The sequence below is a fragment of the Labrus bergylta genome, chromosome 2, assembly GCF_963930695.1.
Source record: "Labrus bergylta chromosome 2, fLabBer1.1, whole genome shotgun sequence".
Lineage (NCBI taxonomy): Eukaryota > Metazoa > Chordata > Actinopteri > Labriformes > Labridae > Labrus > Labrus bergylta.
Window position 1 is genome coordinate 1,481,170 of NC_089196.1, and position 27,953 is coordinate 1,509,122.

The 27,953-nt window shown below is 44.7% G+C and overlaps 1 protein-coding gene across 5 annotated transcripts; it reads left to right on the forward strand.

Annotated features, from left to right (window-relative positions):
• Positions 1-91: 91 nt before the first annotated feature.
• Positions 92-27,772, forward strand: mtmr3 (myotubularin related protein 3). 5 transcript variants are annotated; one of them, XM_065962651.1, is made up of 22 exons: positions 92-285; positions 3,669-3,740; positions 4,788-4,844; positions 5,984-6,073; positions 8,576-8,692; positions 10,751-10,771; positions 11,571-11,653; positions 12,268-12,434; positions 12,527-12,623; positions 12,850-12,963; positions 14,209-14,402; positions 14,696-14,827; positions 14,968-15,079; positions 15,700-15,895; positions 15,996-16,181; positions 17,199-17,369; positions 18,139-18,284; positions 18,893-20,429; positions 20,538-20,648; positions 20,729-20,868; positions 21,700-21,726; positions 23,099-27,772. In XM_065962651.1, exons 3-22 carry the CDS (start codon positions 4,842-4,844, stop codon positions 23,268-23,270), a joined length of 3,816 nt encoding a protein of 1,271 aa, XP_065818723.1. In that variant the 5' UTR covers positions 92-285; positions 3,669-3,740; positions 4,788-4,841; the 3' UTR covers positions 23,271-27,772. The 5 variants fall into 5 exon arrangements, with proteins under 5 accessions (XP_065818723.1, XP_065818724.1, XP_020492019.1 ...); XM_065962652.1 differs by having other exon boundaries at positions 20,780-20,868; XM_020636363.3 differs by lacking the exon at positions 10,751-10,771.
• The last annotated feature ends 181 nt before the right edge of the window (positions 27,773-27,953 follow it).

Sequence of the window (27,953 nt, forward strand, 5' to 3'; positions counted from 1 at the left end):
GCCCAAAGCCCAGTGTTGACATGGTAGTACCACATGGTGCGTCTCAGCCCCTCCCCCGCACGGATCATTACTCTGACGTCATGACGTAACACACACGTAGCTTGTTGGGTTGGAGAACTCGCGACGATGGCGACGACGACTCGCTGCTGGAAAGGGACGCAGTGAAGCTTGGCCTCGGCTCGGATATGACTAATGTTTATTTGGGCGAGGTTTATTTGCTGCTTAATAATTGCACAGGCTTCGGATGAACCTCTGGCTCCTGAGTTACCGTCACTTCCTTCACTGGTGAGTCCGCCGGTCGCCGTCGTTCCTCGGTGTGTTTTGACAGAGGCCTCCGGTTCTCTGGGTTCCGCCCTCCATCTCACAACAACAAAAACAGTAGCGGAGCTGCTAGCTCCACAAGCTAACGTTAGCCAGCTAGCTCTGTGTCACAGCTAGAAACCGCAAACACCAACTACTATTACGACTTTCCTACACCACAACAAACCGCTTTCCAAATGCAGAAGTTAGCTACGTACACCGCGAAGAGCCTCTGTGGACGAGTTAAGTGTTAGCATGCTAGCATCACTTTGTGGACGTGTTATGTTGTTGAACTGTTGACGCTAGTAGAGCTAATAAGCTGCTGAAGATCGAGCTTAACGTCCCCAAAGAAAGAGATCAATTACTGTCACTGTTGTGGAAAGCTAACGAGTAACTTTTAACATTCGAAGTGGGCTCTTATCGCTCGTTAGCACCTCAGTGATGCTAGCAAAGGATTTTTTTGTTGTTGTTACCTGGTAAATACTAAGTTTCTCTATCCGTTGAAAGACACATCTTTCCTGCAATCAAGATACATTTAAACTCAGTTCTCATGTTTAACAGCGTAGTTTTTAATGTCCACATTAGTAAACGACATCTGCGTTAAAGTTGCCGGGATATGTAGTTTTTCTGCAGGTTTGATTGTTTTTACTCTCAGCTGACCTGAAAGCTTTTATGTGAGTTAATCCTTTTTGGTGTCGCTGTTCTTGTTATTATCTCCAGCCGAAAGTCAACTTGTACGACTTTACTGCTTTAAATGCATCCCCTTAAGTCACTGTTTAGGGCTCAAACTTGTAAAAAAAAAACAAGTTTAAAGATTTAGCCTCTTTGCAGGCTGAAATGCATGCTGGCCGGTCACGGGACAGGAGTAACGTTAAGGCTCTAAGGGGCTTAACCTGCCCTGTGTAACTCAGAACCAGACTGAGCCGCAGCCACAGGTCATGAGTCCGCGGCTGGAAATAGAGCCCTGTGTGTGTGGGGCAGATAAACTTTATCGGGTCGCACCAGCCCTGAAAGCTGCTGGACCCCTCAGTGAGTGATGTAATGACCTTACCCTGGCTGCTTCACACAAGACTGGGCTGAGATCCTTGTCCCCCCCCATGATGATGCAATGGGACTTAAGTTTTTTTTTTATTGCCCTGAAGCATCTAACATGTGAAGTAGAGTGTTTTGTTCTGCTCGGACCACAGACCTTCTCAGATCAGATGTCACCGTCTGCAGGAGACCTTCACACCAGAGTAACTATTTTGCCTACTGGCCTCTGACTGGTGGATTCAAATATCTACCAGTCAGTCATTTTTTTTACCTGCCACTTAATTTTATAACGATGATAACATCAAATCAAGGCTTACAGTGTTCAATACATTTTTCAACTGGTACAGTACTGGTACAGTACAGCACAGTACAGTACAGTAACATGTTTTGGCATTTGGCAGCCATTGGCCCCCTGGATGGGGGAAAAAACATGTTTATTTTAGTTTCTTATTATTAGGCTGATGAGAGTTCCCAATGCAGCCATGTCCTCAAAGGATGGACTGAGGGGAAATCAATTTGTGTTTTAAAAGTATATGAGCTTATATGAGGAGTTGCTTGGAGACGTAAGGCTTACTTTTATTTACCCGCCACCTTGACGGGAAGGATGAGCAAATCTACCCGTCACTGTAAGAAAACACCACACATATTTGTACTAGTCTGTATGCTGAGAAAGTTATGTTAGTGGATATCTTGGTAAAGATAAGACATCTAAACATATGATATAACAGCTGCTGGACAGCTTCCTGTTCTCGGAAATGAAATTGTTTTGGTTACGACTCGAGACTCGGTAGAAAATTAAAACGAGCCACCAGCCAAGTGCTTTGAAGTTCTGGCTCTGCCAAATATGTCGGCTTGCCCTGCAGCCACGAGGGAAGGTATCAACCATTGTTCCATGAAACACAAATGATGTTTCTTCTTATAAACAGGCAAACCTGATAATACCTAATGAACCTCTAATGATCTTAAGAGTGTGGCAGTAGTTTAAATAAGATGTTCTGTCGGAATAGAGTTTTCTTGTTTATTTGTAAAGGTAAACATAAGATAAGCAGTTCACATGATCGATTCTTGAGTGTGTGTTCTGGCTTTAACATTTCTAGTGAAGGTTTTTATTTACAACTGTGGCTCAGTGGTAGAGTCGGTCGTCTCTTTACCAGAAGGTCAGAGGTTCGATCCCCAGCTCCTGCAGCTGCACATCGATGTGTCCGTGGGCAAGACACTTAACCCCAAGTTGCTTCCGCTGCTTCATTGGATGTGTATGAATGGATGAGTTAATACTGATGGACTCTTTACTCAGCAGCCTCTACCATCAGTGTGTGAATGTGTATGAATGGATGAGTTAATACTGATGGACTCTTTACTCAGCAGCCTCTACCATCAGTGTGTGAATGTGTATGAATGGATGAGTTAATACTGATGGGCTCTTTACTCAGCAGCCTCTACCATCAGTGTGTGAATGTGTATGAATGGATGAGTTAATACTGATGGACTCTTTACACAGCAGCCTCTACCATCAGTGTGTGAATGTGTATGAATGGATGAGTTAATACTGATGGGCTCTTTACTCAGCAGCCTCTACCATCAGTGTGTGAATGTGTATGAATGGATGAGTTAATACTGATGGACTCTTTACTCAGCAGCCTCTACCATCAGTGTATGAATGGATGAGTTAATACTGATGGACTCTTTACTTAGCAGCCTCTACCATCAGTGTGTGAATGTGTATGAATGGATGAGTTAATACTGATGGGCTCTTTACTCAGCAGCCTCTACCATCAGTGTGTGAATGTGTATGAATGGATGAGTTAATACTGATGGACTCTTTACTCAGCAGCCTCTACCATCAGTGTATGAATGGATGAGTTAATACTGATGGACTCTTTACTCAGCAGCCTCTACCATCAGTGTGTGAATGTGTATGAATGGATGAGTTAATACTGATGGGCTCTTTACTCAGCAGCCTCTACCATCAGTGTGTGAATGTGTATGAATGGATGAGTTAATACTGATGGGCTCTTTACTCAGCAGCCTCTACCATCAGTGTGTGAATGGATGAGTTAATACTGATGGACTCTTTACTCAGCAGCCTCTACCATTGGTGTGTGAATGTGTAGGTGTGACCTGCGGTGTAAAAACTTGTCAGAAGACCAGAAGCTGAAGTCTATGTACCATTTACATACACAAGCTACTGTGACCAACAGTACAGCTTTATTTGATCGGGAATCAAAAGAGCCTCTGTAGCATAAATGTCTCTGCTCTCAACTGTGGGAAAAGTCTGCAGTTTGCAAAGTAGAGACAAGTAAAGGAGGAAAAACTCATGTTTGTCTTCATCTCCACAGATTTCCATGTGTTACTCGTGAGAGTTTACAAACAGGATTATCAGGACTGCTCTTCGTTACTGATTGTCTGCGGTGAGTTTGAAATATAATGCATGAACTTACTGTATTTGTGTCAAATGTTTAAGACATTTTTGTTTCTTTACCTGAGACTTTCAGTACTTTTGTCTCCTCATAGAGGGGTGGTGGGGGGGGGGGGGGGTCTCCTAAGACGTGATCTAAAAAAACAACAAGGAAGTAGCGGACGAAGCAACGGAGTCCTCTATACGACGCTATAGTGAGAATATGTGTCTGTCTATCAATGCTACGTGTAGTTGAAGAGAATCTCAATGTGAACTAAAGAGTGGAGAAGAACATACTGGAGAACAGGAAACATGCAGCAGCAGGTTCATTAGAGCACAGAGATGATAGAGGTGGTGTGCAGACAGTCTATGGTCGTGCAGCGATCACATGTGAATAAAGGTCACCACCCCCTCCCACTGGCTCCAGGTGAATTCTCCTGATTATATCCTGCTGTGTTCTCACATCAGCTTACTCTGACTTTCTGCAGAATAAATATGAGGAGGCTGGAGGAGAAACTCGGAGCGAAAAATTTGTCTGTTTGCGTTCACATATCAAGCTTTCTGCAAGTTTTGATTTAGTGGTGATGAACTCTTGTGGCCAAAAAAATAACAACAAACACGTTTTCCTCTCATGATAACAAAACCCACGGACAAAATGAGCGAAACACGACATACGGCGCAATAATCGTTTAATCGTGATTATCTTGTTCTCACGATCGTGGGAAGACAAAGTCGTTGTTGAAATTTGATTAATTTCCCCGCCCTACGAGATGGAGACACTTTTCTGTGATAATAGACTTATTTTTTAAATTGTACTGAAGTCATTTGAGTAGATGATTTGTTAGTATTTGTATTTAGTATATGTATTTGTTTGGTTTGTAATTATCGACCGCTTTACTGTTTTTATTGTATTTTCTGAGACTCTGTTTCTGATAGCTGTTGTTCATAATGATGTAATTGTGTTATTATAAAAAGCATTCTGTCATTTTGAAGGACCAGGGCTTATATTAGAAAAAGTTTTTCACCAAACTAATCAGCTCCATTCTCTCTCTGTGCACAGACTGGTCCAAGGCGGAGCCCCTTGTTTGGTGACCCACACTCCTTCACAGGGGCCATGGTAAAGTACACTCAGTCATTGACAGAAGCTGCTGTGGCTGAAGAATCTGAAATTCTCCATTGATTCCCTTTTTTAATCAGCTCTGTTTATCAGGAGGCAGACACTTACATCAGCCCCGACGGTGTCAAAGGTCCTCAGAGGGCTGCCGTCTAAGCAGCAGAAAATAGTTTTCTATCCCCACACCATGACATACCCACTGATGCACTGTGCGCTCGCTGTCCGCTGGCCCTGCAGCCATGACAACGGTGTGTGTGCGTGTATCAGCGCATCTCGTGCTGAGCCAGCATCCAACAGGCTGTGCAGTGCTGTCTATTATATGCCGTCTCTTCGCCCCCACCTTAATCTTTCTTTGAATGCTGTCCAGGCTAAACCCTGATCCTGACCAAACACACTCCAAATACTCCCTTTCAGTCTCTGTCAGGACAAGGATGGACATTTTTTTCCCCACTAGTTTTTGCCTTCAAAAAAAGTCCCTGACTCTGCTTGAACATACATTCCTCACTTTCCCCACTGATAGACATCCTCTGAGAGATGTGTTCATCCCGCAGACGACTTCCACCTCAAACATTTGGCCCTCAAAAAGCCTGCAGACTGCTGCTGAAAACGTCTTAAAAACAAACAAAAAAAAAGTTAATCATTAAGATGTTCCAGCTTAAAATTAAATTGAAAGTGTCATTTATTTTCAGGCTCTTGTGTAAATCTTCCACTAGTGACTTCTCTGAAGTTTTGGAGCACTGTGCATTATGTTTCTGCCATCTGTTACACCACAGCTTGTTGTGACACGGTGATTACAATAAATTATGGCGGGTTGCACATTACAGTGTGTGTAGGAAGGAGAGGACACACACTCACAGCTGCATTGTGTGCAGCACTGTGGAGTTGTTTTTTAACACTCAGTCATGGACAAAGAATCTGAACGACAATCACAAACTGTGGCCGGGACAATCGGGGCTAAAGCGAGATTGATGGAGTTACCCTCCTTTTCTTTTCTCCCATAAAAACTACCAAAGTATTAAACAGTTATTTTTTAACTTTCCAAACATGCAGAGCAGCTTGATGGTCACAGCTGTTAGTGTGCATGAATGTGTATGGAGGAAAGTTAAATTAGACTTGAGTTCAGTGTCATTTCTGACTTGCAGGAGGAGGAGGGGCAGCAGGGCGTGGAGAGTATCCAGGCCAATCAGAACTTCCCCAAGAAGTCCCCGGTCCTGGAGGAGGAAAACATGCAGGTGAGGAAGCATGTTGACATGCTCTCTCTTTTTAATGCTGTAAATAAAGAGGAGGGGGCGGCGGCGGCGACATGTCTGTGCGTCCGTTGTTTGTAATCGGTTACATAACTACCCGACACACCCACAGCTAAGTCACATGTCACCTAAGCTTACTTTCAGTATGACAAGCCTCAGGAGCTAATTCTTAAAAGCAAAGTTAAACACAGATAATCTTGAAAAAAGGAAAAACAAACTTAATCACCAAAAACAAACATTTGGTTTAGTCTGCAGCTCTGCGAAGAAGAAAGAGAAAATACAGAGCAACGCCCGATGCCCAACTTTATTTCTTTTTTTGGGATTTCAAAGTGAATAAGATGGAGACTTTATAAAAACCTTTTATTGATAACTACAGCACAGTGTTTTTTTAATTTGTTCTGACCAGGCATCATGCCGAGCCAGAGTGTTTACCCCTGTGTGAGGGAGTCCAGGGAAGTGATAACGTGCAATAACAGCACAACAAACTACAGCATTGATATCATAACTAACTTGGTGGTAGCGTCCAAATTTTTTTTTTATTCAAATAGCTTTATTATAAGATGCACTTTGAATACCTATTTTATGATCTATAAAGCTGTCTGTGTCTTAAAATCGGTAGGACCAATACACAGGTGTAAAATGCAGACACACACGTCGTTATTACCTCAGGAGCAGACGCCACCATCACACTGCACGCGATGTTACACGTTCATGGTGTGTTGCTGGGAAACTCAGCGACTCAGACCGGGCTGGCTGCGCTACTTTTTCACATCTTTTCTCCCTCCCTCATGTATTTAAAGCAACTCTCACATTTGCAGGCTTTCAGCACATCACATCTTTCCCCGTATGCTGAGAGCTCGATTACCGTACTGTAGCTAGTTGGAGGGTAAACTCCACCAAGAGAAAACAGACAGAACTAAAAGACAGCGCTGCACAGACACTGACTGTTGTAGACTCTGCTGAACAAACCAGTTTAAACTTTTTTTCTTCTCTGTGAAACCCCAGAACAGACTGCGACTTATATTCTGGACTTCACGGTATCTATTTAATTGATTGAGGAAGTGGGGTTGGGACCACTCAAGATGCGTTTTCCCTCAACAAAGTTGGATTGCAGCGGAGCGTTCTGAAGCTGTAAGGAGAAGTTGATGATGCCAGCCGATACATGAATACGTGTTTGTAACGGACACTCTTCTTGTATGATAGAGAGATCTGGGGGTGCAACAATCCAGACATTTGTGTTTAAAGTTAATGTTCACAAGATGACAAATGTCTCTGTGATCGACTGGCGAGTAGTCCAGGCCGTACCCCCTGACAGCTGGGATCAACTCCAGCCCCCTACAACCCTGAATGAGTTGGATGATAAATTATACGATCGATTTGAATCTGGACTATCAGGGGGTGATCGGAGCTGATCACTAAATCAGCTGTGATCCGTTGTACCGCTAGTGACATTTCTGTTGTCTGGTCTGGATAAGTACATCTTTCAGAGTATGGAATTAGGGGGGCGAGGGTACCCTAGTGGTAGGTTCTCGTGCCTGAAGTACAGAGCCTATAGTCCTCACAGCGGACGTCCCGAGTTCAAATCTGACCTGTGGCTTCCTTCCTGCATGTTAATTCTCTCTCTGTTTTTTTTACTTTTATTCATCGATAGGGCCATGCATGTTTAAAAAAAAAAACAGAGGAACAAACACATAAAAACGAGGGCGGCTGTGGTAATAACAAAACAAAAGCAAAACAAAACAAAATATTTAAGTAAATAAAATGAAAATTAGAAAGAGAGGGAAAAATTGATAAATGAGTAAACAGGACAGAAAAACATGAGAACAGTATAGCAACAATATTATGTAAAATAAAACTGGTGAGTTAGGTTGTACACATGGTGGACATTTTTGGTGTTATTTGTTTGTTTTTCCTTTGTATGGGAGCAAACATGATCATTACCAAATACTCATTTTAAAATTGTTGTTATTCCAATTTCCTTTCTCCTCCTCTCTCTGATTTCTGACTCTGTCCATCGTCCCATCAATAAATAACGACATAAAAAGCCCCAAAATGAAACCGAAAATTTGGAATAATGAAATAAAAAGTGTGTTGACACCTTGTTTTCATCTGTTAAGAGCGTGTGTGTTTTCAGCTAACTGCAGAAACTGTTTTATGCCTCCCTTAATTTATGATATAATAATTTAGGTTTGTGGCATTTGTTACAAAATCTGAATTGCAAATGATGAAGTCCCAGTGAATACAGTCAGCCTGCATTTATGGAACAGTTATTTTATAAAAATTAGAATATCTTTAAGCCATGAACGAAATAGTTAGATTCTTCTATAACGTTTCACATTGGCCTGTTGGTCGATGGAAGTCACATGACGACCGTATCAGTGGAAAGAATCAATGTTTCCTCCTATGCATATCCTGTATCATAGTCACTGTCGACCTATATGGCTCTGTGCGGTTTGTTTGAAGTGTCATATCTTTGGCGGTTGTTAGGTGCCCTTTCCTGAGCTGCACGGGGAGTTCACAGAGTATGTGGGGAGAGCAGAGGACGCCATCATCGCCACGTCCAACTACCGTCTGCACATCAAGTTCAAAGAGTCCGTTGTCAATGTAAGTATTGCAGAAACGGGTCAAAGGCTAATCAGTCCACATAGTCTCTAGCAGAAAGCAGAACATGTTTGATAATGTTTGTGAGTGAACAGAGGGGGGTCCATTGTGTCAGCATTATAGTGACCGGGCCTCTTGGAGCTGAGCAGCGCTGGCCGCAGCTGCGCGTGACTCTTCATCACTTTTCTCTTTTCAGACCTGTCTACCTGCTCTGCTTTCTCTCTGTACTTGCTGTTACCTTGGTTGCAGAGGTTCTAGAGGGGATCCATAACAGAGGCGGCCTCTCACAGCGTTCACCTAACAGTGATCCCTTTCTGCTAAAACACTTCCTGTGTTTCCTGTTGTTTCCTCACAGACTCTTCTCACTGGTCATGTTAAGATTACTGTCCCTCATGATGTATCGATACATCATTCTAATAATTTAAACTCATTTTTAAAGTCAGGGTTGGTCATTTCCTCCAGATCCACTTTTTAAGATTTTGGTGTAAATTGTCTTTAGGTCCTGACAGAAATTAATAACTCATGTTCTCTGAAAAAGGAACAAAGAAAATCCATCATCTGTATCAGGCGTAAGTCTGTAAAAACTTTAACCAATGTCTGCACGAGGTACCAATCTGATGAACCAATCAGATGCCTCCCTGTCTCCCTGCTCGTTCTCTACCTCTTGCGTGCTCTAGCTCACACTCAAAGAGCCTCACTGATGACTTTAGGAGTTTATACTTTGAGTTTACTTACCGCTGAATGAGACCTGAGACAACATAGTTTCTACACAATGTAAGAGATGAGTTGAGGTCCACTTCTGGAGGGACGGAGCTCGAGCATGTAAGTGAGGGGGCGTGGCTTATGAGGGAGCACAGAGGGACGGGGGGCGGGGGTGCAGACGGAGCACTGAGGGAATGCTACAAATCATGCTAGTTAGCTAAAAATACCAACCCTGACTTTAAAGCTGGTGATGAGCTACACACTTTGTTTTGTAAGAGTGAGCACTTCTAGTATTTTAAAGGTTTAATGTGAAGAATTTTTACACCAAATTTTCTAAATTAATAAAAAATGTTTTTTTGTTGAGGTTCTTATATTACCTCAAATATGTCCAACAGATATCAAAGACAGAAATCCTTCAGTTGTAACGGGACCTGACAAGACACAACGTTTATCGTTGCCATGGAAAAACTGGATGTTACGTCAAAGACAGCTGCATGAGGGAGCGTGAGCTGCTGGATACATTAGCTTGTCTGTAAACATATTCTCTTCCTGAATCAGAATCACTCCTATGATTCCCCGCCAGCTTCGACCTAATTTTTTGTTATTGTTTTGATTGAGAGCCCCCTGGTGGTGGAGTTTACGTACTAACTTCAGCGATGTAAAATCCAACAGAGTAAAATATAAGCTGTCTCCATGGAGACAGTTGCTTACTGTAAGCCAGAGAAACAATCGCTCTGGTTAAAAGATGGCTTCACTGACCGAGCAGGGAGTGTTGAATTAGCAACCAGACTGGATGTGAAACACTTTTCGTCAGTCAAACTTTGTTTATTTCACTCTTTTCCGCCTTCATGACCCCAAACAGGCAGCTTGTAGAGTTTACAGCTTGCATGCTTTTTTCTCCTGCGTTGTTCTGTTTCGATGATGCGGCTTAAAACCAAAAGTGAACAGTGGCAAATATTTGAGTGTTCAGGGTGGCTCCACTTCTCGCTCGCTGCTGATCACGTGTTGCCGGGGAAAACGAGACCTCAAAGAGCCTCCGGTTCTCGGCTCACACAGCTTCCCTTTACAGAGCCAACATTCTCCTCACACATATTTGGAGTTGATGAGGCATCTGCATCACATGGCTGTGCTGACAAAGCTCACAAATCAGGAGTGGGAGGTGCTGCAAGGGAGTGATAGTCTGTTAACAAACAGCGCAGGAATTTCAATGGTGGCGAGATCCGGGATGTAGATTAGAGGGCAGCAGGATGTCTGAACATCGGGAATGTGCTGCGATATCAGCCCGACACGGACAGAGAGAGAGTTTCAATTCAGCATGCATCCCTTTTTATTCTTCTTCTCTCTGTTTTCTCTGGATAGGGTTGTTGTTGTGAGGTGTCAGTAAGTACCCAGTAGACCTGCATGGAGTGGAGTGGTGGACTTATTGTGTGCCTGTCTGAACTGAGGAGCAGAGCCCTGCTTCTTCATCCTGTGTGTTACCAAGTGATGAGAGAAAGAAAGAGTGATGAAAATATGTGTGAACACAAAAAGCATCCAAAGAGCCAACCTTTAAATATAATTTCAATCCAAACAGGTACCTCCGTCAGGTAGTGACCTTGTAGTTGACCTTGTTATGGCTTGCGGCTGTTCTTGCATGATGCTGGACATGTGAGCCCACTGTGACGATACTGAAATGGCTTTTAGCTCATTAACAGCCTGGCCACATACAGACGGTATTAAAAGTCAGCTCTGAAGCCATAAGCACGTGACAGGTCTGAACTTTGGATGTGATTTGCCTATAAAAGATAAGACTTTATTTCTGATCCAAAAGGGAAATGCCTCAACAAGCACTTCAGGATCTAGTGTCAAGTGTTTGTTGTTGTTCTTTACTCAAAGCTGAGAAGATGAACGACTTGAATATGAACATGTGGTGTGATAAATGAACTGACCCTGGATAAGTAATCTGTGTGACCAGTATAGTTTTAGCACGATGAGAACTGATGCTGCAGCTCATGTGGTGATTCTTTCTGCCATTTTAACCACCACTAATTTGCTTAATGTGTTACTATTATGGTCTGTATGCATGAGTTGCAGTCTCCCACACTTCTTGTACTGACTGCACGTGTCATTCTGCAACGTGTCACCTCAACCAGTTCATCAAAGTTTGACTGGACGATCACTCTCTCTCTCTCGTTCACAGGTTCCTCTTCAACTCATTGAATGTGCAGAGTGTCGCGACATGTTCCAGCTGCATGTCACTTGTAAGGACTGCAAAGTCATCAGGTAAGGCCGGAGTGTGTGAATGTGCGCGAGTTCTCGTTGGAGGCAGACACAGGAGGAGAGATCGAGGGCAGACTGACTTAAGCCTATTGATTGATCCAGGATGGTGTTGATCCCTTGGGTGGACAAAATAATAACAATCAAAAGGCTTGTGGCCAGCGAGACCCTGATGAAGGCCACGAGATGAAACGCGTCAGTCTAATTTGTTCATGACCCATGATGATTGGTGAAGTTGTGCCAGAAAATCCAGCTCTGCTTTTTCAAAAGAATCTCTTATCTCGTTCCATTTCCTTAGCCTGTTAATGGCAATTTCCATAATGTGTTAGCGTCAAGCTAACATCCTAAAATATATATCCCGCTCCGTATGTGAGAGTTTGCATTAGCACTTAGATTTTTTAGTTGATAAATGAAAATCCACATGTTTGTAAATCACGACCGTCCCTTAAAGCTTTGATTAAGAGATACTACATCGGTAATAATTTGGTCAGGACGTGTGTGCTTACCCCAAACAAAGTATAACGCCTCAGGCAGTTCTTCAGCTGTATCATAAATATAATAATAACAATATTTTATAGCATGTTTGGGGTTTAATGCTGACTTCTCTGTTGGATCCCAAGGTGTCAGTTCTCCACCTTTGAGCAGTGTCAGGAGTGGCTGAAACGCCTGAATTCAGTAGTGCGCCCCCCGACTCGTCTGGAGGACCTCTTCTCTTTTGCATTCCACGCCTGGTGCATGAATGTATACGCCGGGGAGAAGGAACAGCACGGCGAGCTGTGCAGACCAGGTACCCGACTGCCTCTCACAGCACTCACATGACCACAGCAGAACATTGGCTGAACTCTTGTGGCTTATCGGACATCTGTGCTCTGTCTGTAGGGGAACACGTGACCTCCTGGTTCAAGAACGAGGTGGAGAGGATGGGCTTTGACACTCAAAATGCCTGGAGGATATCTGACATCAACAGCAAGTTCAGGTAATAATGGCTTTCATTCAAGGTTCTTGCTCCTGTGTTGATTTCTGTAACTCACAAGCAGAAGGTCAGTTTGTCCCCCATGGCCTCAGCACAGGCCGGTGTGTGCTGTTGAACAGTGCTTGATGTGTTTTTGTTACTCTACTGGTGCTATGAAGAGACTTTTTGTTTAACCACCACTGATGACCCTAATCCCCTTCGCTCGTCTTTGCTCCCTCTGCTCTGCCAGGCTGTGCCCCAGCTATCCTCAGCAGCTCCTGGTGCCCGCCTGGATCACTGACAAGGAGCTGGAAAATGTGGCCGCCTTCCGCTCCTGGAAGAGGTTTCCTGCTGTGGTTTACAGGTGAGTTTGTTTCAGATCTGCAGATTACTAAACCTGTCTACTACTACCCACGTATCAAAAGCTTCTGATTGGCTGGTTGCCCTTTTTGTTAGTTAAATGAATCAAACCATCTTCACATGATATCTTCAAGGGTTCTATGAATACCACTGTGAAGACTTTACTCTGGACTTGGCTACTCAGACAAAAGGCTACTGCAAAATCCAGTTTGTAAGATAATAATAATAATAATAATAATACATTAGTTTTGTATAGTGCTTTTCTGAAAACTCAAAGACACTTTAAGATGCACTCTAAAAAACACTTTTTTCATTGGAAAAGTGCGCTGCAGCTAAAGCGCCTTTCAGATAGGACGTGGTGGGCGCTGCTCTCAAACCCATTCATTGTTTGTGTTGTGCAGGAGCATGTCTGCACCCTGACATCACCTCTGTGCGTCCAATAGTCTCCAGTCTGCAGAACTTTCACTAACTACCGTACTGTAGCTAGTAGGAGTGCAAACTCCACGAAGAGAAAACAGACTGTGCTAAAAGAGCGACAGAAACTGACCATGGTGTGCCTTATATTCTGGATTTTTCAGTAATTGCTGAAAAAACAGCTTCAACTTAACTTTTCTAAATTCAGCACTACAGTATTTTGAGTTTGTATACATGACTTTATTACTTTGTTTTTGTAAAACTACGCCATCCAGAGAAGAAAGACTGTGAGAGTAATCCAGAAATGACAGCTATTAAAGTTTGCTTTGGGTTGAAGTTAAAGGCATAGGCTCTCAACCTTTTCGCCCTTGGCTGAAGTCAACCAGCTTTTGACCCGTTAGAGGAGGGATGGGCAACTTTAGTGACAGCAAGGGCCACATTAATTTAATTCTCACTGCCAGAGGGCCACATTGTAAAATACTCTTAGGTGGACTTATACTTCAACCAAAGGAAGGAATACATAGCTACTACTGATTTCAAATGAAGACATTGATGCTTCTTTCTAAAAGCACCTTGGCCGCAGGAAACCGTGCAGGGACTTTTTTTGACATTTGACGTTTTTAATGTTTAATCAGAAGAAACACAGCTAGATTTATCAACGATGAAATCAATGAGATGGGAAGTCTTAATGACTAGTATAAAAGTAAGAGAAGTCCAAACAACAACACTTATAAAAGACAAAGTGGAAACATTTCATTTAATCAAGGACACAGCAGTAAATAATAATCCCCTGATGAAGACGCATATGACATCTCGATGACTGTGACTCCTCCAGGCACCAGACAACTGGGGCCGTGATCGCCCGCTGCGGTCAACCTGAGGTCAGCTGGTGGGGCTGGAGGAACGCTGACGACGAGCACCTGGTGCAGTCCATCGCCAAGGCCTGCGCAGTCGACGGCAGCTCGCACAAGCACCTGTCCAACGGCGGCGGGTACACTAACGGCTCTGACCTGTCTGACACAGACTTTGGTAAGAGTTCACTGTGGGTGAGTAACACTCGCTCTCACACACACACACACACACACACACACACACACACACACACACACACACACACACACACACACACACACACACACACACACACACACAGGATGCTCGTTCTCTGCATGGTTAGCAGACATATGGACCACAGGAGAATCTCATGTCTTCATTTAGATTCTGCTGACTGTGTCTCGATGACATATAAACCCTCTTCATGGTTTTCATGCAGTCTGAGTGTAACTGAGAGATGATCGTGCTGTGTGTTGTGTCCGTATTAGAATCCTCCATGACCAACAGCTCAGAGGTGGAGACGTTGGCCATCCAGCCCCATAAGTTACTGATCCTGGATGCCCGGTCCTACGCTGCGGCTGTGGCTAACCGAGCCAAGGGGGGAGGCTGTGAATGCCCAGGTGGGTCTTCTTAGCCAAGTCCAGAGTTTTTAGTCAGAATTATTTCAGTGTGTGCCTGAGATCTGTAAACTGTGAGCACTATGATTAAAACTGCCACCACTCTTTTTTTTCTCTCCCTCACTTTTTTCCTCTGGTTCCAGAATATTATCCTAACTGTGAGGTGGTGTTTATGGGCATGGCCAACATCCACTCCATTCGCAAGAGTTTCCAATCTCTGCGGTTCCTCTGTACTCAGATGCCTGACCCAGCTAAGTAGGGTTTTTTTTGTAATACCTCGAGCAATGCCTTCATTTTCCCCTTGCTGTAATTGTAAAGCTCCTCAGACAATAAACCAAATCCAAATCTCTCAAGCTTTTTTGCTGTAGTAACTGTAGGAATCAGTAAACACATCTGTGCCTGATTTAGAAATCCCATCCCAACCCCAATCTGAGGATTTCTTTCCATCTGGACTCCTAGACTCCAATGCTAAAATGACGTGTCATTAAGTCACGCTGGCTTAAGGGGATGTTGTTGAAAATGGTTCGAATTTCAAATCAGAAACATAACAAAAAAGAAAGGCCTCACAAATCTAGCTCACAGCTTAGCATGTTTAATCGGATCTTACAGGTAATACCCTGAGAGCTTCATAACTTTGGGCTTCTTTATGTGATTATTATAAATAATCATACATACATATACCGTACCATGACCAAGACCGTTTCACCCCTAAAGTCCAGTTTGTTTGAGTGCTCCTATGCTAACTGGATCACAGACCTCCCGGGTGTATCAGTTAAACTGAACCAACACAGTGCTTAGAAAAGTAACCCAGATTAGATGAGCTAGGTAGTCCTAATGTCCTCTGATGGTTTTGTTCTGTTGCTGTGTGCCTGCAGCTGGCTCTCTGCTCTGGAGAGCACCAAGTGGCTGCAGCATCTCTCCCTGCTGTTGAAGGCAGCGCTGCTGGTGGTTAATGCTGTGGACAGAGACCACAGGCCGGTCCTGGTGCACTGCTCTGACGGCTGGGACCGGACTCCTCAGATCGTGGCTTTATCGAAGCTGCTGCTGGACCCTTTCTACCGCACTATTGAGGTACAGTTAAAATCTTTACTCTGGAAATTGTCAACATTTTTTTTACACTCAGGGGACACACACATTAAAACTCTTCTGACCGTGCTTGGTCTTCCTGCAGGGCTTCCAGGTTTTGGTGGAGACCGAGTGGCTGGACTTTGGCCACAAGTTTGCAGATCGATGCGGTCATGGAGAGAACTCTGAGGACTTGAATGAGCGCTGTCCTGTCTTCCTTCAGTGGCTGGACTGTGTTCACCAGCTGCAGAGACAGTTCCCATGCTCCTTTGAGTTTAATGAGGCCTTCCTAGTGAGTACAGGTTTAATGGGGAAAATCTTGAACCGACCAGGGGGGGCCTCATGTGATCCAGAGATTATGCTCCTGTAGTGTTGTTGTGTGTCTCTCATTTGCACAGAATAAGTAAAGTTTTAATTTACCTCTAACTGGTTTTTACTGTCATTTCCCCTTTTGATGAAGCCCAGTTCAGACTGCCGCTTTAAGCTGCGATTATTTACGCCCTCAATCCAAATGTCACAGCAGCGTAAAGGGGGGACTAAGTGACCCCCTTCACTGTACCGTCTTAAGAGGTAGTAACAGAGGCGTTACAGAGGAGAGACGGGATCAGCTGAGCCAGCAGGAGAGCGCAGCGCTGTGTGTGTGTGTGCATGTCTGACTGTGCCGTGCTTCTACAACGCTAAAACGCAATGTGACCTCACAGACTCCGACACCAATATTACGCCACCGCAGGATCAATATGAATGTGAATTATTTAAGATGCCAACACATCCTCTTGGCACTCTAAATAAGATTTGTACATGATTAACGCTGTGTGATGAAAAACGTTCCTTGCACGCTGCGATGCACATCATGCATTTTATCTGTTTTTGACTTGACAAATACATTTGAGCGTGCTCTTGCTACATATCGGAGAGATTAGTGTGTTGTGTGAGAGATGAGGTATGCAGACATTTTTTTTTACATAATTACCCGAGTAATGGTGTCATATCTTTCTATTTGTTATTTAATCACAGTCAACCTCAATAATTTTTTGAGGTTTAGAGATTAGTTATTGTTTTGTGTAAATGTAAATCTGCACAACCGGTGTGAATCCTGATTCTGCAAAGTATTTGAGATCAGACCCTTGAGGATGTAACGGTGTAGACAGGCGCTCTGCTTGACGTGTAAAGACGACTGTTTGCGTTGCAGTGACAGTTGTGGGTTTGTTCATTAGACAAATGAGGAAGCTGCTGTAATCTCTGCTTTTCCTCATACATGTGATGTGTTTACAAGTCTCGACATGTTTTTTCTTTAATTTGTGTAACGCAGGTGAAACTCGTTCAGCACACCTACTCCTGTCTATTTGGCACCTTCCTGTGTAACAGCGGCAAGGAGAGGGAGGACCGGCACGTTCAGGAGAGGACCTGCTCTGTGTGGTCGCTGCTAAGACCGGCCAACCGCACCCTGAAGAACATGCTGTACTCCTCACACTCCGAGATTGTACGTCCACTGTTCAGAATAACATACCTCTCGTTCTGGTTTATAAAAAGACTATATTTATCTTCATAACCTTAAACCAACAATTTGAAGCATGTAGAAAAAGTCTTTCCAAGCAGCTATGTTGAATAAAGAACATTAGGGCAGGTGAAGTTTACGAGGTTTAGCCTCCTCAGGACTCACTGTCAAAGTCAGGCAGAAATAGATTAGAATAGAATAGAATTACTTTATTGATCCCAAACTGGGAAATTGTGGTGTTACAGCAGCAGGTTATCAAATAAAACAATATAAGAATAGATTCATAAATAAGCACTTATGTATATATAAAAAAATAAGAATAGGAAGAGATTTATACATCAAGGATTTACTTAATTTTTCCTACTGGTTTAAAAAAAAAAAAAAAAAAATTAAATACAGTATTTATTCAGTCTTGTCAACTGAATGTAAAAATATTTGCTGGAGGTAAGAGATGTAAGTTTGACAGTGTGATGACAGTGGTAAATGTGCAATAACGATATAGAGGGTTCTCCAGAGCTGTGCAAATTCATGGCTGTGCAATCAAAGATATATATGTTAAAGTGCAGGAGTGTAGATATGTTATCAGTTGAAACTATTCACTATAACGATGAGCAGTCAGACAATGTCGTTAACTTAAATGTAAGGATAGTGTGTCAAGACTTCAGCTGCAACATGAAGGCAGACATTTCATGCCGTCTTTACTTCAACACGTGTCGAGGTCTGTTTTCTGATTTCATTGCATCGTTTTTTTCAGGTTCTGCACCCCGTGTGTCACGTTCGCAACCTGATGCTGTGGACTGCGGTCTACCTGCCCAGCTCCTCTCCCACTACCCCCTCAGATGACTCCTGTGCCCCCTACCCTGTGCCTGGTTGCAACCCAGAGGACACGCCCCTGGCCAGGTGAGCCTGGCATGCTGGCACTCGACCTCCCCCTCCCCCTCTTCGTCGCTCATGTAAGATAAACACAGGTGGAGGACCCCCCACAGCCAGAGGGGCCTCAGTGTTAACCTCCTCTCTGCTCATGTCCTCACAGCCGCAGATACAGTTTAACCCTCTGCTTATCTTCTCATGACACCTGTGTCGTCATGGAGTAGTTTCACTTTCATGTTGACGTCGTTTACAACAACATGCTTTCACTTAAAGAGACAAACACGGAATTATTTTCTTCTTTTTTTCTTTTTAAATGTACATGATGATAACGTTATGTTTCTGTTTTTCCTCTCCACTGTAACTTTGCTAAATGTTGCTTCGTGCTCATGATGGATTAATGTAGTCTTTATAAATAATATAACAAGGAGTATGAGACCTGCTCTTAATGTAAAGTGTATTCATATAACCTGAATTGTAGTTCTACAAATAAGGATTGATTGATGGATAACACCTTATATGCTGACAGTATTTGTGTGATTATGTATGCAGCTACAGGTTGGATCGTAGGTGGTCAAACACTGTTTTTGGATAACCTAATCTGTTTCCAGTCCATAATTCTTCCCTCTTTTTCTCTTCAGGCGTACAAAGACACGCTCCTTTGACAACTTGCCAAGTGCATGTGAGCTGGGAAATTCTCTGGCTCCTAACCGGCGCTCCAGTGACCCGAGCCTCAATGAGAAATGGCAGGACCACCGGCGTTCTCTGGAGCTCAACATGGCAGTGGGGCCTGAGGGAGTGGGGAACCAGGATCAGGAGGTGCGACCCAACAGAGTGGGGCCTTACCTCGAGGGAGGGGACTCGGAGCTGGACGACAGCCCTCAGCCCAGAGTCACACATGCTGAGCTGGGACAGGGAGCCTCCGGCAGCCCGGCAGAAACAGTAGAGGAAGCAGAGGAGGCGGAGCTCTCTGTGGCTGTGGGTGTGGCCGAGGGCCAGATGGAGAACATCCTGCAGGAAGCCACTAAGGAGGAGGCATTGGCAGAAGTTCAGACAGAGGAAAGTACTGTTGTCCCGCATGTCATTAACACTGTTGACACAGAGGTGGGGAGAGAAGCACAAGCTGAGGAAGATGACCTATGTGCTAAGGTGAAGGGCACTCACATCCAGACAGAAACATTTGCAAATGGTAACCATCGAGAGAATGAGGTAACGGAGGCCGAGGAGGATGTATTTCTCCCTCTTCCTGCACAGGAATCAGAGAAATTGGAAGAACAAGCAGCTGAGGTCCCTCAGACAGCAGATGATCTAGTGAAGCAGGATGTAGAGAACCCCTCTGCACAAGAGGAGCTTCCACATGTGGAGCCCTGCTCAGGTGAACCAAATCAGCCAGTGGCCCAGAGAACTTTAACTAATGGCTATGTGGACAGCTCACCTGAAGAGCGAGATGTGGATGAGGAGCCCTGCCCTCACTCTGAATCTGATAGTGGAGGTGACTTGGAGCAGGTGGATCAGGTGGATAAGAGGGCATCCCTGATGGAAAGCTCCACAGAGACTTTAACTGAAGAGGGCTGCACCAGGTTGGAGCTGCCCGCACATCTGCCTGTTTGCCCGAGTCGGCAGCCCTGCAGTGAAGGCAGGAGCCATCCTCCCTGCTCCAGGAAAGAAAAAGGACTTGAGCTAGGTGAGCATGGCTTTTTCAGAACTTTAAACGGGGGCAGCAAGCATCCGTCTGTTAGTGCCTTTCAGTCCGTCGGCGGTGACCCCATCATCAGGGATGGGCTTTGCAACGGCGACAACTCAGAGGGGGAACCCTGCGGTGGACCTCACTTGGCCAAAGGAAACGGGGAGAAGGCCCCACTGAGTCGACAGGTGTCTTTGGCGAGCTGCAACTCCCTGATCCTCCATCCACGGGGCAGCTGCTCCCAGCACCGCTGGTGCCATGCCCTGCTGGGTCGGGCTGCAATCAGCCCCGAGCAGCCGTCCCGCGGCCATCTGGACGATGACGGGCTAACGCTGCACACAGACGCCATCCAGCAGAGACTGAGGCAGATTGAGGCGGGGCACCAGATGGAGGTGGAGACTCTAAAGAAACAGGTGCAGGAGCTGTGGAGCCGCCTGGAGAACCAGCAGCACTGTGGCTCCCACCGGGTCAACGGAGACATGGGAGATGAAATGGTAAGATGCTGAACAATTAAAAGAATCAGACACATCTGTTCAATACTGCCCCTTACTTTTGAGCTGCACTACAATGCATTTTCTTTTTGTGTGTTTTCTTTCATGCAGACCTCAATGACAGACTCCGAATACAACCTGGACCCCAACTGTTTGTCACGCTGTAGCACAGAGTTCTTCTCTGAAGCCAGCTGGGAGCAGGTGGACAAGCAGGACACTGAGGTGAGCAGCCAGGCTAGTCTACAGATCATTTTTGCAGACCCAAGATCTCTGTAGAAATGACAGTGGATAACGTTTGATAGGTTTGCTGCTCAGATCAAAGCTGTGAACTGAGACCGGGCTGTGCTTTCCAGGTGACCCGTTGGTACCCAGACCATTTGGCAGCCCAGTGTTACGGCTGTGAGAGCAGGTTCTGGCTCGCCGCGAGGAAGCATCACTGCAGGTAATTACTGAGGGATATCTGCCTGCAAAGCTTATAGAACCTTCAGTCATCTCCCCCTGCCATCAACCACTCCTTAAAGCGATGTATCCACTAAGTTCACACATCTTCTGTCCAGATGGAGATTCTAGTGTCCAGATACATCCTGACTGTTTCTGAATCCAGCCACAATGTCTGTCAGTTCACATTTAGTGACCAATTCTGATGGGACTATACTTCCTCTCCACATACTCTCCATCACTCGTGTTTCTACAGAGCACAGCTCAACACCACACTGGTGACCTTTGGAGTTGCTCATTTGTATTAAAATGCAAATGCTGGTATAAAAGTTTCCAGCTCCAGCTTTGACACCTTGCATATATTGTAAATCAAGTTAGGCAAGACGCTGAGTATCACAGGCCCGTTATGATTAAGTGTTACTCTTAAACAAAGTTCAGGGACATCCTAGCTGTTCTTTTTTACCCCACTATCAGTCAGACTGATTCCTGAATTTTCCAAAGTGCATCTAGAGTTGCACATAAGCCTGATTCTCCACTCTTGTCATGACCTCATGTTGCTGCCCTCTGCTGTCGACTCCCTCTCTCTCTTTGTTGCTGGATTTATGAAGTTAGCTGCTTGAAATTAGTGGATTCATTATGCTCTGCATTATGTAGTCTGCTCTGTAGAAACAATATGTCATAGTTTTCTTATACATGGATTGAAAGCATAAAGTTAAGAATGAAAGTAGTTGTTTCCTAGTTGTCAATCCTAGATGTTATGAGTAGTGAGAAGCGTGTTGAGTGTCCTCTACTGCCAAGGAAGTGTTCATCCATTGTCTGCCCCTCTCCTCTACAGTGGCAGGGAGCCAGTCCAGGAGGTTTGGTGAGATCCGGCTCCCCTGTCCTCCCTCCCACCCCCTTCCCCACCCCCACCCTCAACCCTTCGCCCCAAACATCGCTGCACCTTTCTCCTCAGTCTCCTTATTCACATAGCTCCCTTTGTCTCCCCCCCCCCCCCCCCTTCTCACAGACTGCATCTGTTTCCCCTCATTCTGTTTGTGGTTGTCAGTGATTTCTCAGGGACTTGAATGTTCCTCCTGCAGCATCAGTGTGGCTATGCAGCACTTTATGATTGGCTGTGAGCATGGTGCTGTTAACGGCAGAGCTGGGATTGGTCGAGGGCTGATTGTTATTTCATCCGCTAAATTTTGAAAGAAAAAAAAAAATCTTTTTAAAACACTTACCATAGCAACTCACCCGCACCCACACCTCCCCATTGCCCTCGTTACCCACCCTGGCAGCATGCTTATCCAAACCAGCGCTCTGCATCTCACCTGCCAGCAGCACAGCATGGTACTGAGAGAACATAGCGCCCTCCCCCCCCCCCCCCCCCCCCTCCCCCCTCATAGTGGAGACTAAAAGTCAGTGACATCAACTCCAGGTGGGTGCAGGCAGGGTCAAAGGGCAGCTCTATATGTAAATGTGAGCATGGCCTTACATCTCAATCTGAGCCTGAACTGTTTTCCGTCTCCTTGTCCAGTGATTATGTTTCAACGGGCTGATTAATAATTAATAATAAAACTAATAATAATAAGTAATAGTAATAATTAAACTACAAACATGGATTCATGACTCATTTTTAAAATGTACTTCTCAGTGGCGTCCAAACATATTTTGAGAGATTGATAGACTCCCAAAAAGTCGTTTTTTTAATCTCGTGTTAACCCAAAGGCGAAGGCAGAACAGTAAATCAGAAGATGTGTCCGGTTAGATCGCCTCGTTTTACCCAAACCAAGTTGTCCTGCACTGACGTGGGTTTGACTCCTCCCTCTCTCCACCTTCCTTTGTGTCCTCTGCCTGTCACTATAAACATGAACAATGGCCCCAAACACATCTCAGTATGAAACAATTATTCAGTTTTATAATGACCATGACGGTGAACCCTCCTTCACAATCTGAACCTCTGATACAAATCCTCATAAATGTCCCTGAAGCCCTTTTTTAGGTTTTTATTAATCATTAGTTTGTTCTTCTTCATCTCTATGATACATATTTTTTCCCAAAGGCCCCCTAACTGTTTTTAGTTTTCATCATTAAGATAAGGGAGGCTGTACTCGTGCATGATTGTGATGAAGACAGCTTTAGAAACACAATGCAGCTGTGTTAAAACTAGACTTAAGAGGAGCTGCACAGCCCTTCAGACCTAAGACCTCTACCCGAGGGTCCATCATCCCCCTGTCTGTGTCTCTCTGCAGGAACTGTGGTAACGTGTTCTGTGCCAGCTGCTGTGACCAGAAGATCCCCGTGCCAAGCCAGCAGCTGTTTGAGCCCACCCGCGTCTGTAAGACCTGCTACGGGAGCCTTCAGCTGGGCCCGGCTCCCCTGGATCTGGAGCTGGAGAAACCCATCGCAGCCAGCTCTAATTGAGTTTCAGAGGACTAGGGGAAAAGGAGAGCAAACTGAACCACCAGCTGTTGACACACGGAGGCGCACTGCTGAAAAAAAGAGCACAGGATCTCCACAGAATGTCCCATGAACTTAATGTGTGTGTGTGCGCTGCAGATGTGGAATTTAATGTGTATATACAGAAAGATGGCGTGGAGGAAATAGCTTAATGGTGTGACGGCGTGATGGAGAGAGCACCCTGAATGAGGCGGTGTGTGTGTGTGTGAGATTGTGTGGCATTGACAGGTCTGCACTCAAAGACTGGAGGAGTGAGAATGGACATCCTGGTGCCTGTAGGATCAGGCGGGCGGAGGTGTCACTGTGTTGCTCAAGTCTCTCGGAGGGCGTCGGTACATTTGGCTTACCCACACTTCAGACTTCTTTATCTTCATCTTCCTGCTTGGACTCCTTCTTTTCTGCGGAGGATTACGCTGAGAAACGACTTGGAATCATCCGATACTCCCTGACAGATACTTGGACAGCTGCTGCCTGTGTTGTTGTACAGGGGGCGGTCCTAAGGGTCAGTTCACCCCCCCCTCCCCCCACTGACACTGACCTCTGGCCCGTTACAAGCCTCGTGGTTAGATTTTCAGCAGTCTTAGGCCCCGTGTCTCCATGGCGTTTTTTTTCTGAGCGCCAGCGTCTTTTTTCAATTGTTTTCAAAGGGTAGAGAGTGTTCGCTGCAGAAAGCGGCCGCATGGAGGAAAAAGTGCAGCGCCCAGAGAATTTTTTCCGAGCTCTCACTCTTTATTGTGCGACTGCTTTAAGAGCACATGTTGAAAATCGTTCAACTTTTCAGGAAGGCGCTGTTGACGTCCCCGGCGCTCTTCTTAATGTTTAATATTCCCTGTAGTTTTGTCTCCTACAGGTTGTATCTTGTATTCACATCCTCCTCACTCCGTGTCTGATCGGGTAAAAAACGATCTGAAATATAAAACATGCAGTAAAAAGTAACAGAGCAGTGTCGGTCATGCAGCGGCCGTTGTTAACAGATTGTTGTCATAGAGACAGGACAGACGTACATGCAAGCTGTTCGAGCTCACAGCCAGCACTAGATGGACACGGGGCTTTAGTTTGCAGACTGTCAGAAACTTGTAGTGCGAAGATCAACTTTATTAACGTTTTAAAACGACCTTTATGGAGGTTACACACCGGAACGCGTCGGGTCTAATGACGTTAATAAAGTTGATCTTCGTACTCCGAGTGTTGCTGCAGCGCTGTGACCTCTTCCACCCTTTCACTCTCCGTACACCTCAACTCAAAGAGACTTGAATGACACAACATTTCAGTATTTTAATATTTAAGAGGAGGCGGATACAACGATGACGTCATACAGACTGTAATTCAGCTGTTTGGTTATTTAAGATTGTTGACTGAAGACAGATTAATAAAGTGGTCTTCATTTAACATCCGGAGTCTGTCTAAGACAGACAGAGAAAAGACAGAGTGAAAACTATTTAGATTCTGAGACCAAGACCTTCAAAAATGAGTCTTTAGACCAAGACCGATCTCAAGGAGTAAAACACTAGTTGATCAAACATTCACCTTATGTAAATCAATTTATCTAAACTTTAAACTTTTAAACCCCCGCCTGCTGACCCCCCCCCCCCCCCTCAGTCTCTCAATGTGAGGAGTTAGTTTTGTTTTGTTAGGGGTGAACTGATCCTTAAACGTGCCTGGACTGAGCACACCTCTCTGCATGGTTACAGTGATTAACATGTATGTGTGTGTGTAAACATAAACACAACAACAGGACGCAGCTCGCAGCGCTTCTGTCTGCGTTCAGACGGGGTGTTAGTGTTGAGATTGAGCCCGTCATCACGCGCCGGATTCCTGCAGCAGGTTGTTTTCCACCTTTCCTTTGAACACTTCACAACAAGATGATGTTGTTTTTGTTGTCATGGCGACTCGCTGTGAGTGACTGAGTCCTTCATGCAGAGCACTTGGTGATGTAGAGGAAACCTTCAACATGAGCCTGCGGCGTGCTGTCAGACAGAAGATGAGGTGTGTGTGTGTGTGTGTGTGTGTGTGTGTGTGTGTGTGTGTGTGTGTGTGTGTGTGTGTGTGTGTGTGTGTGTGTGTGTGTGTGTGTGTGTGTGTGTGTGTGTGTGTGTGTGTGTGTGTGTGTGTGTGTGTGTGTGTGTGTGTGTGTGTGTGTGTGTGTGTGTGTGTGTGTGTGTGTGTGTGTGTGTGTGTGTGTGTGTGTGTGTGTGTGTGTGTGTGTGTGTGTGTCTCTCTCGCTCTGACTGACTGAAAGGTCGTCATCTCTCCCGTTGCCCCACACCTTCACGCCCTTCACTCTCAACAGCCACTCGTTAAAAGAATTACCCAGCAGGCACTGGGAGCTGGACTTTAATCTTCAGTTCTGTGGATGTCATAATGACACGCTTTCAAAAGATCCACGTTCAAGAATAATCCCTCTTTTTTTTTTTTACGTGATTCTACCGCTGCCTTCACTTGGGATCTCTCTGCAGTGATTGGCTGAGACGTGGAGTAAAGTGGAGCAGCAGCAGGGCGTGTGAGGAGAGCTTCAGCGAGAGGCCCGCTCTGTCTGGAACCCGTTCAGTGACCTCCTTAGCACACACACAAACACTTTGTTTTTGTAACATAATGAATGAAATAATATATTCAGATACCTATATAGCAGTTCCAGATGTTTAGAGTATCTCAATAGTGGCTCACTTAATTAGTCACCAAGAACTGTTTTTCCACTCTTTGTTTTCTTTTCTTGATTGCAGACAGAAGATTTTACAACCTGTCCAAGAGAGAACAGGTGTGTCGTCGTTTTTTAATGATCCAAGCAGGGTGTCCTGTTTTTAATGCTGCAGTGGTTTTTTTCCCCTGATCGTTGTATTTATTTTGATTCAAGTTTTGTGTTCCATTGCTGTTTAAACTTCCAGACAATTCGATTGGCCGCAGGATAATCAGTGTTTGAGGGACAATAGTTGGTTTCTCTCTTTAGTGTCAGCTGATGGATGCACTGACACACAAGAGCAGTCTGAACCTGCATCATCATCAACACAAACCATCCTCCATTCAGACCCATCCAACACTACCTCTCCTCTGCACAGCAGCCCGTCAGTGCACTGAGCTCACTCTTCACATCATCCAGAACAGCCTTTGTTTCCCCTGACAGTCAGCGGGAGTATCTGAGCGACGGCAGACTCTGGTTTCAGTGTGACTGCTGAAGTCTCTGATTTACTCAAAGAGTCAAACAGGAAGTGGCCCTCTGATCTCGTCTTCACCACGTTGTGTTGGATTAAATGTAGCGCTGGTGATTGATGTGTGTGGCAGTGCCCGGGTTTTTACAGAGGTCAGAACAGCAACGGGCTTGAAGTGTTTGTCTCTCGCTGAACTTTTCATTGAACAGCTCCACTTTAACTAAACGCAGCACTCGTTTGCTCCCAGCACATGAGGACGAGCGGTCGTTGTGGTAGATTTACTGTCATTGAAAAACACTTGAACAAGCATGGCTGCCCTGCAGGAAGAGAGGTGTTAACGGGCCAAACATTCATTCCATTCAGCAGCTTCTCTAATCCAAACCATCCAAACAGCTGTTTTTCATTGTGCAAACACTCACTTATTAGACTGATTATAATCCTAATTCAACACTCCTAAACAAATGATTCATCCCTCCTCCCTCAGGTTTTTGTCCTGTTGTTAAAGGGCAACACTTCAAGTTTTTTCTTTTAGATTCTGATAAAAATCGAAGTCCAGGAGGGAGAACATCAAAGATGGCTGTATGAGGCTCCTCAATCTGTCCAACCTGAGGTCAAAGTTCAGCCCCCCTCTCTGCAGAAGTATGAACTAATAACTCTTGTTTTTACCATCACAGGCTCGTCTTGTTCAAGAATCCATGAATGTGAATTTTCTTCAAAAATAAAACAAAAAGAAATAACAGGCTATTTTTTTGCACATGACGTTGAAGTAGACACTGCCACTTGAGTGCATCAGCATCAAAGTGAATGTGTGCCGTGCTGTTCGGTATTGCAATGAGCGTTATGGCTGCTGGTTGGGTGTGTGCGTGTGACGGCGGGTGGAGGAGGAGGAGGAGGGCGGGTTTGACATATGTTGCCAGGTTGATCCCTTACTTTGCTTTTATCCACCCCCCTCCCAAAAAGTTTTTCTTGGTGTGCATTAGTTGTATTTGTCTTCACTCACAGTGATGTGCTCAATCAGAAGGGTCTCTGCTGCGGCCCAGAAATCAATTGGCGTGTGCGTGTGTGCAGATTGATTACGGGTCTCTCACAAAGGAATCACTCATGCTTTTGTTTGATTTCCTCCTCTCTTTGTTTTTTTTCTTCCTGTCTGTTTGATAAGCACTTTGACCCCTCTCCTGTCTGTCACCACAGTGTGTAGATGTACATAGCAATCTCCTGTAACAAGTGCTCCTTGTTCAGTCTGAATATTTTTTTTTGTTGGATTTACTTTAAAGAGCATTACATTGTTGTAGAATTCAAAGAGAAATAAACTAGCTAATCCTACTGTGTCGTCTGCTAGCTGCACCTGATACCTGCTGTCACTGATCAAAGGTCAAAGGCCATAAACACACTTCACCATGTTCCTCTAACACTAATGTGTTATTAGACTTATTTACGCTGGTTGAAGAGGAGGAGAATATGTTACCTTTAAAGGGGACATATGAAAAATCCAATATTTGTTTCT

Bases quoted from the DNA above. Each gene is read 5' to 3' on its own strand.
- mtmr3 (XM_065962651.1), top strand. The intron at 15,080-15,699 runs GTAGGGTTTTTT...GTGTGCCTGCAG, and splicing joins CAGATGCCTGACCCAGCTAA to CTGGCTCTCTGCTCTGGAGA. The intron at 15,896-15,995 runs GTACAGTTAAAA...GTCTTCCTGCAG, and splicing joins CTTTCTACCGCACTATTGAG to GGCTTCCAGGTTTTGGTGGA.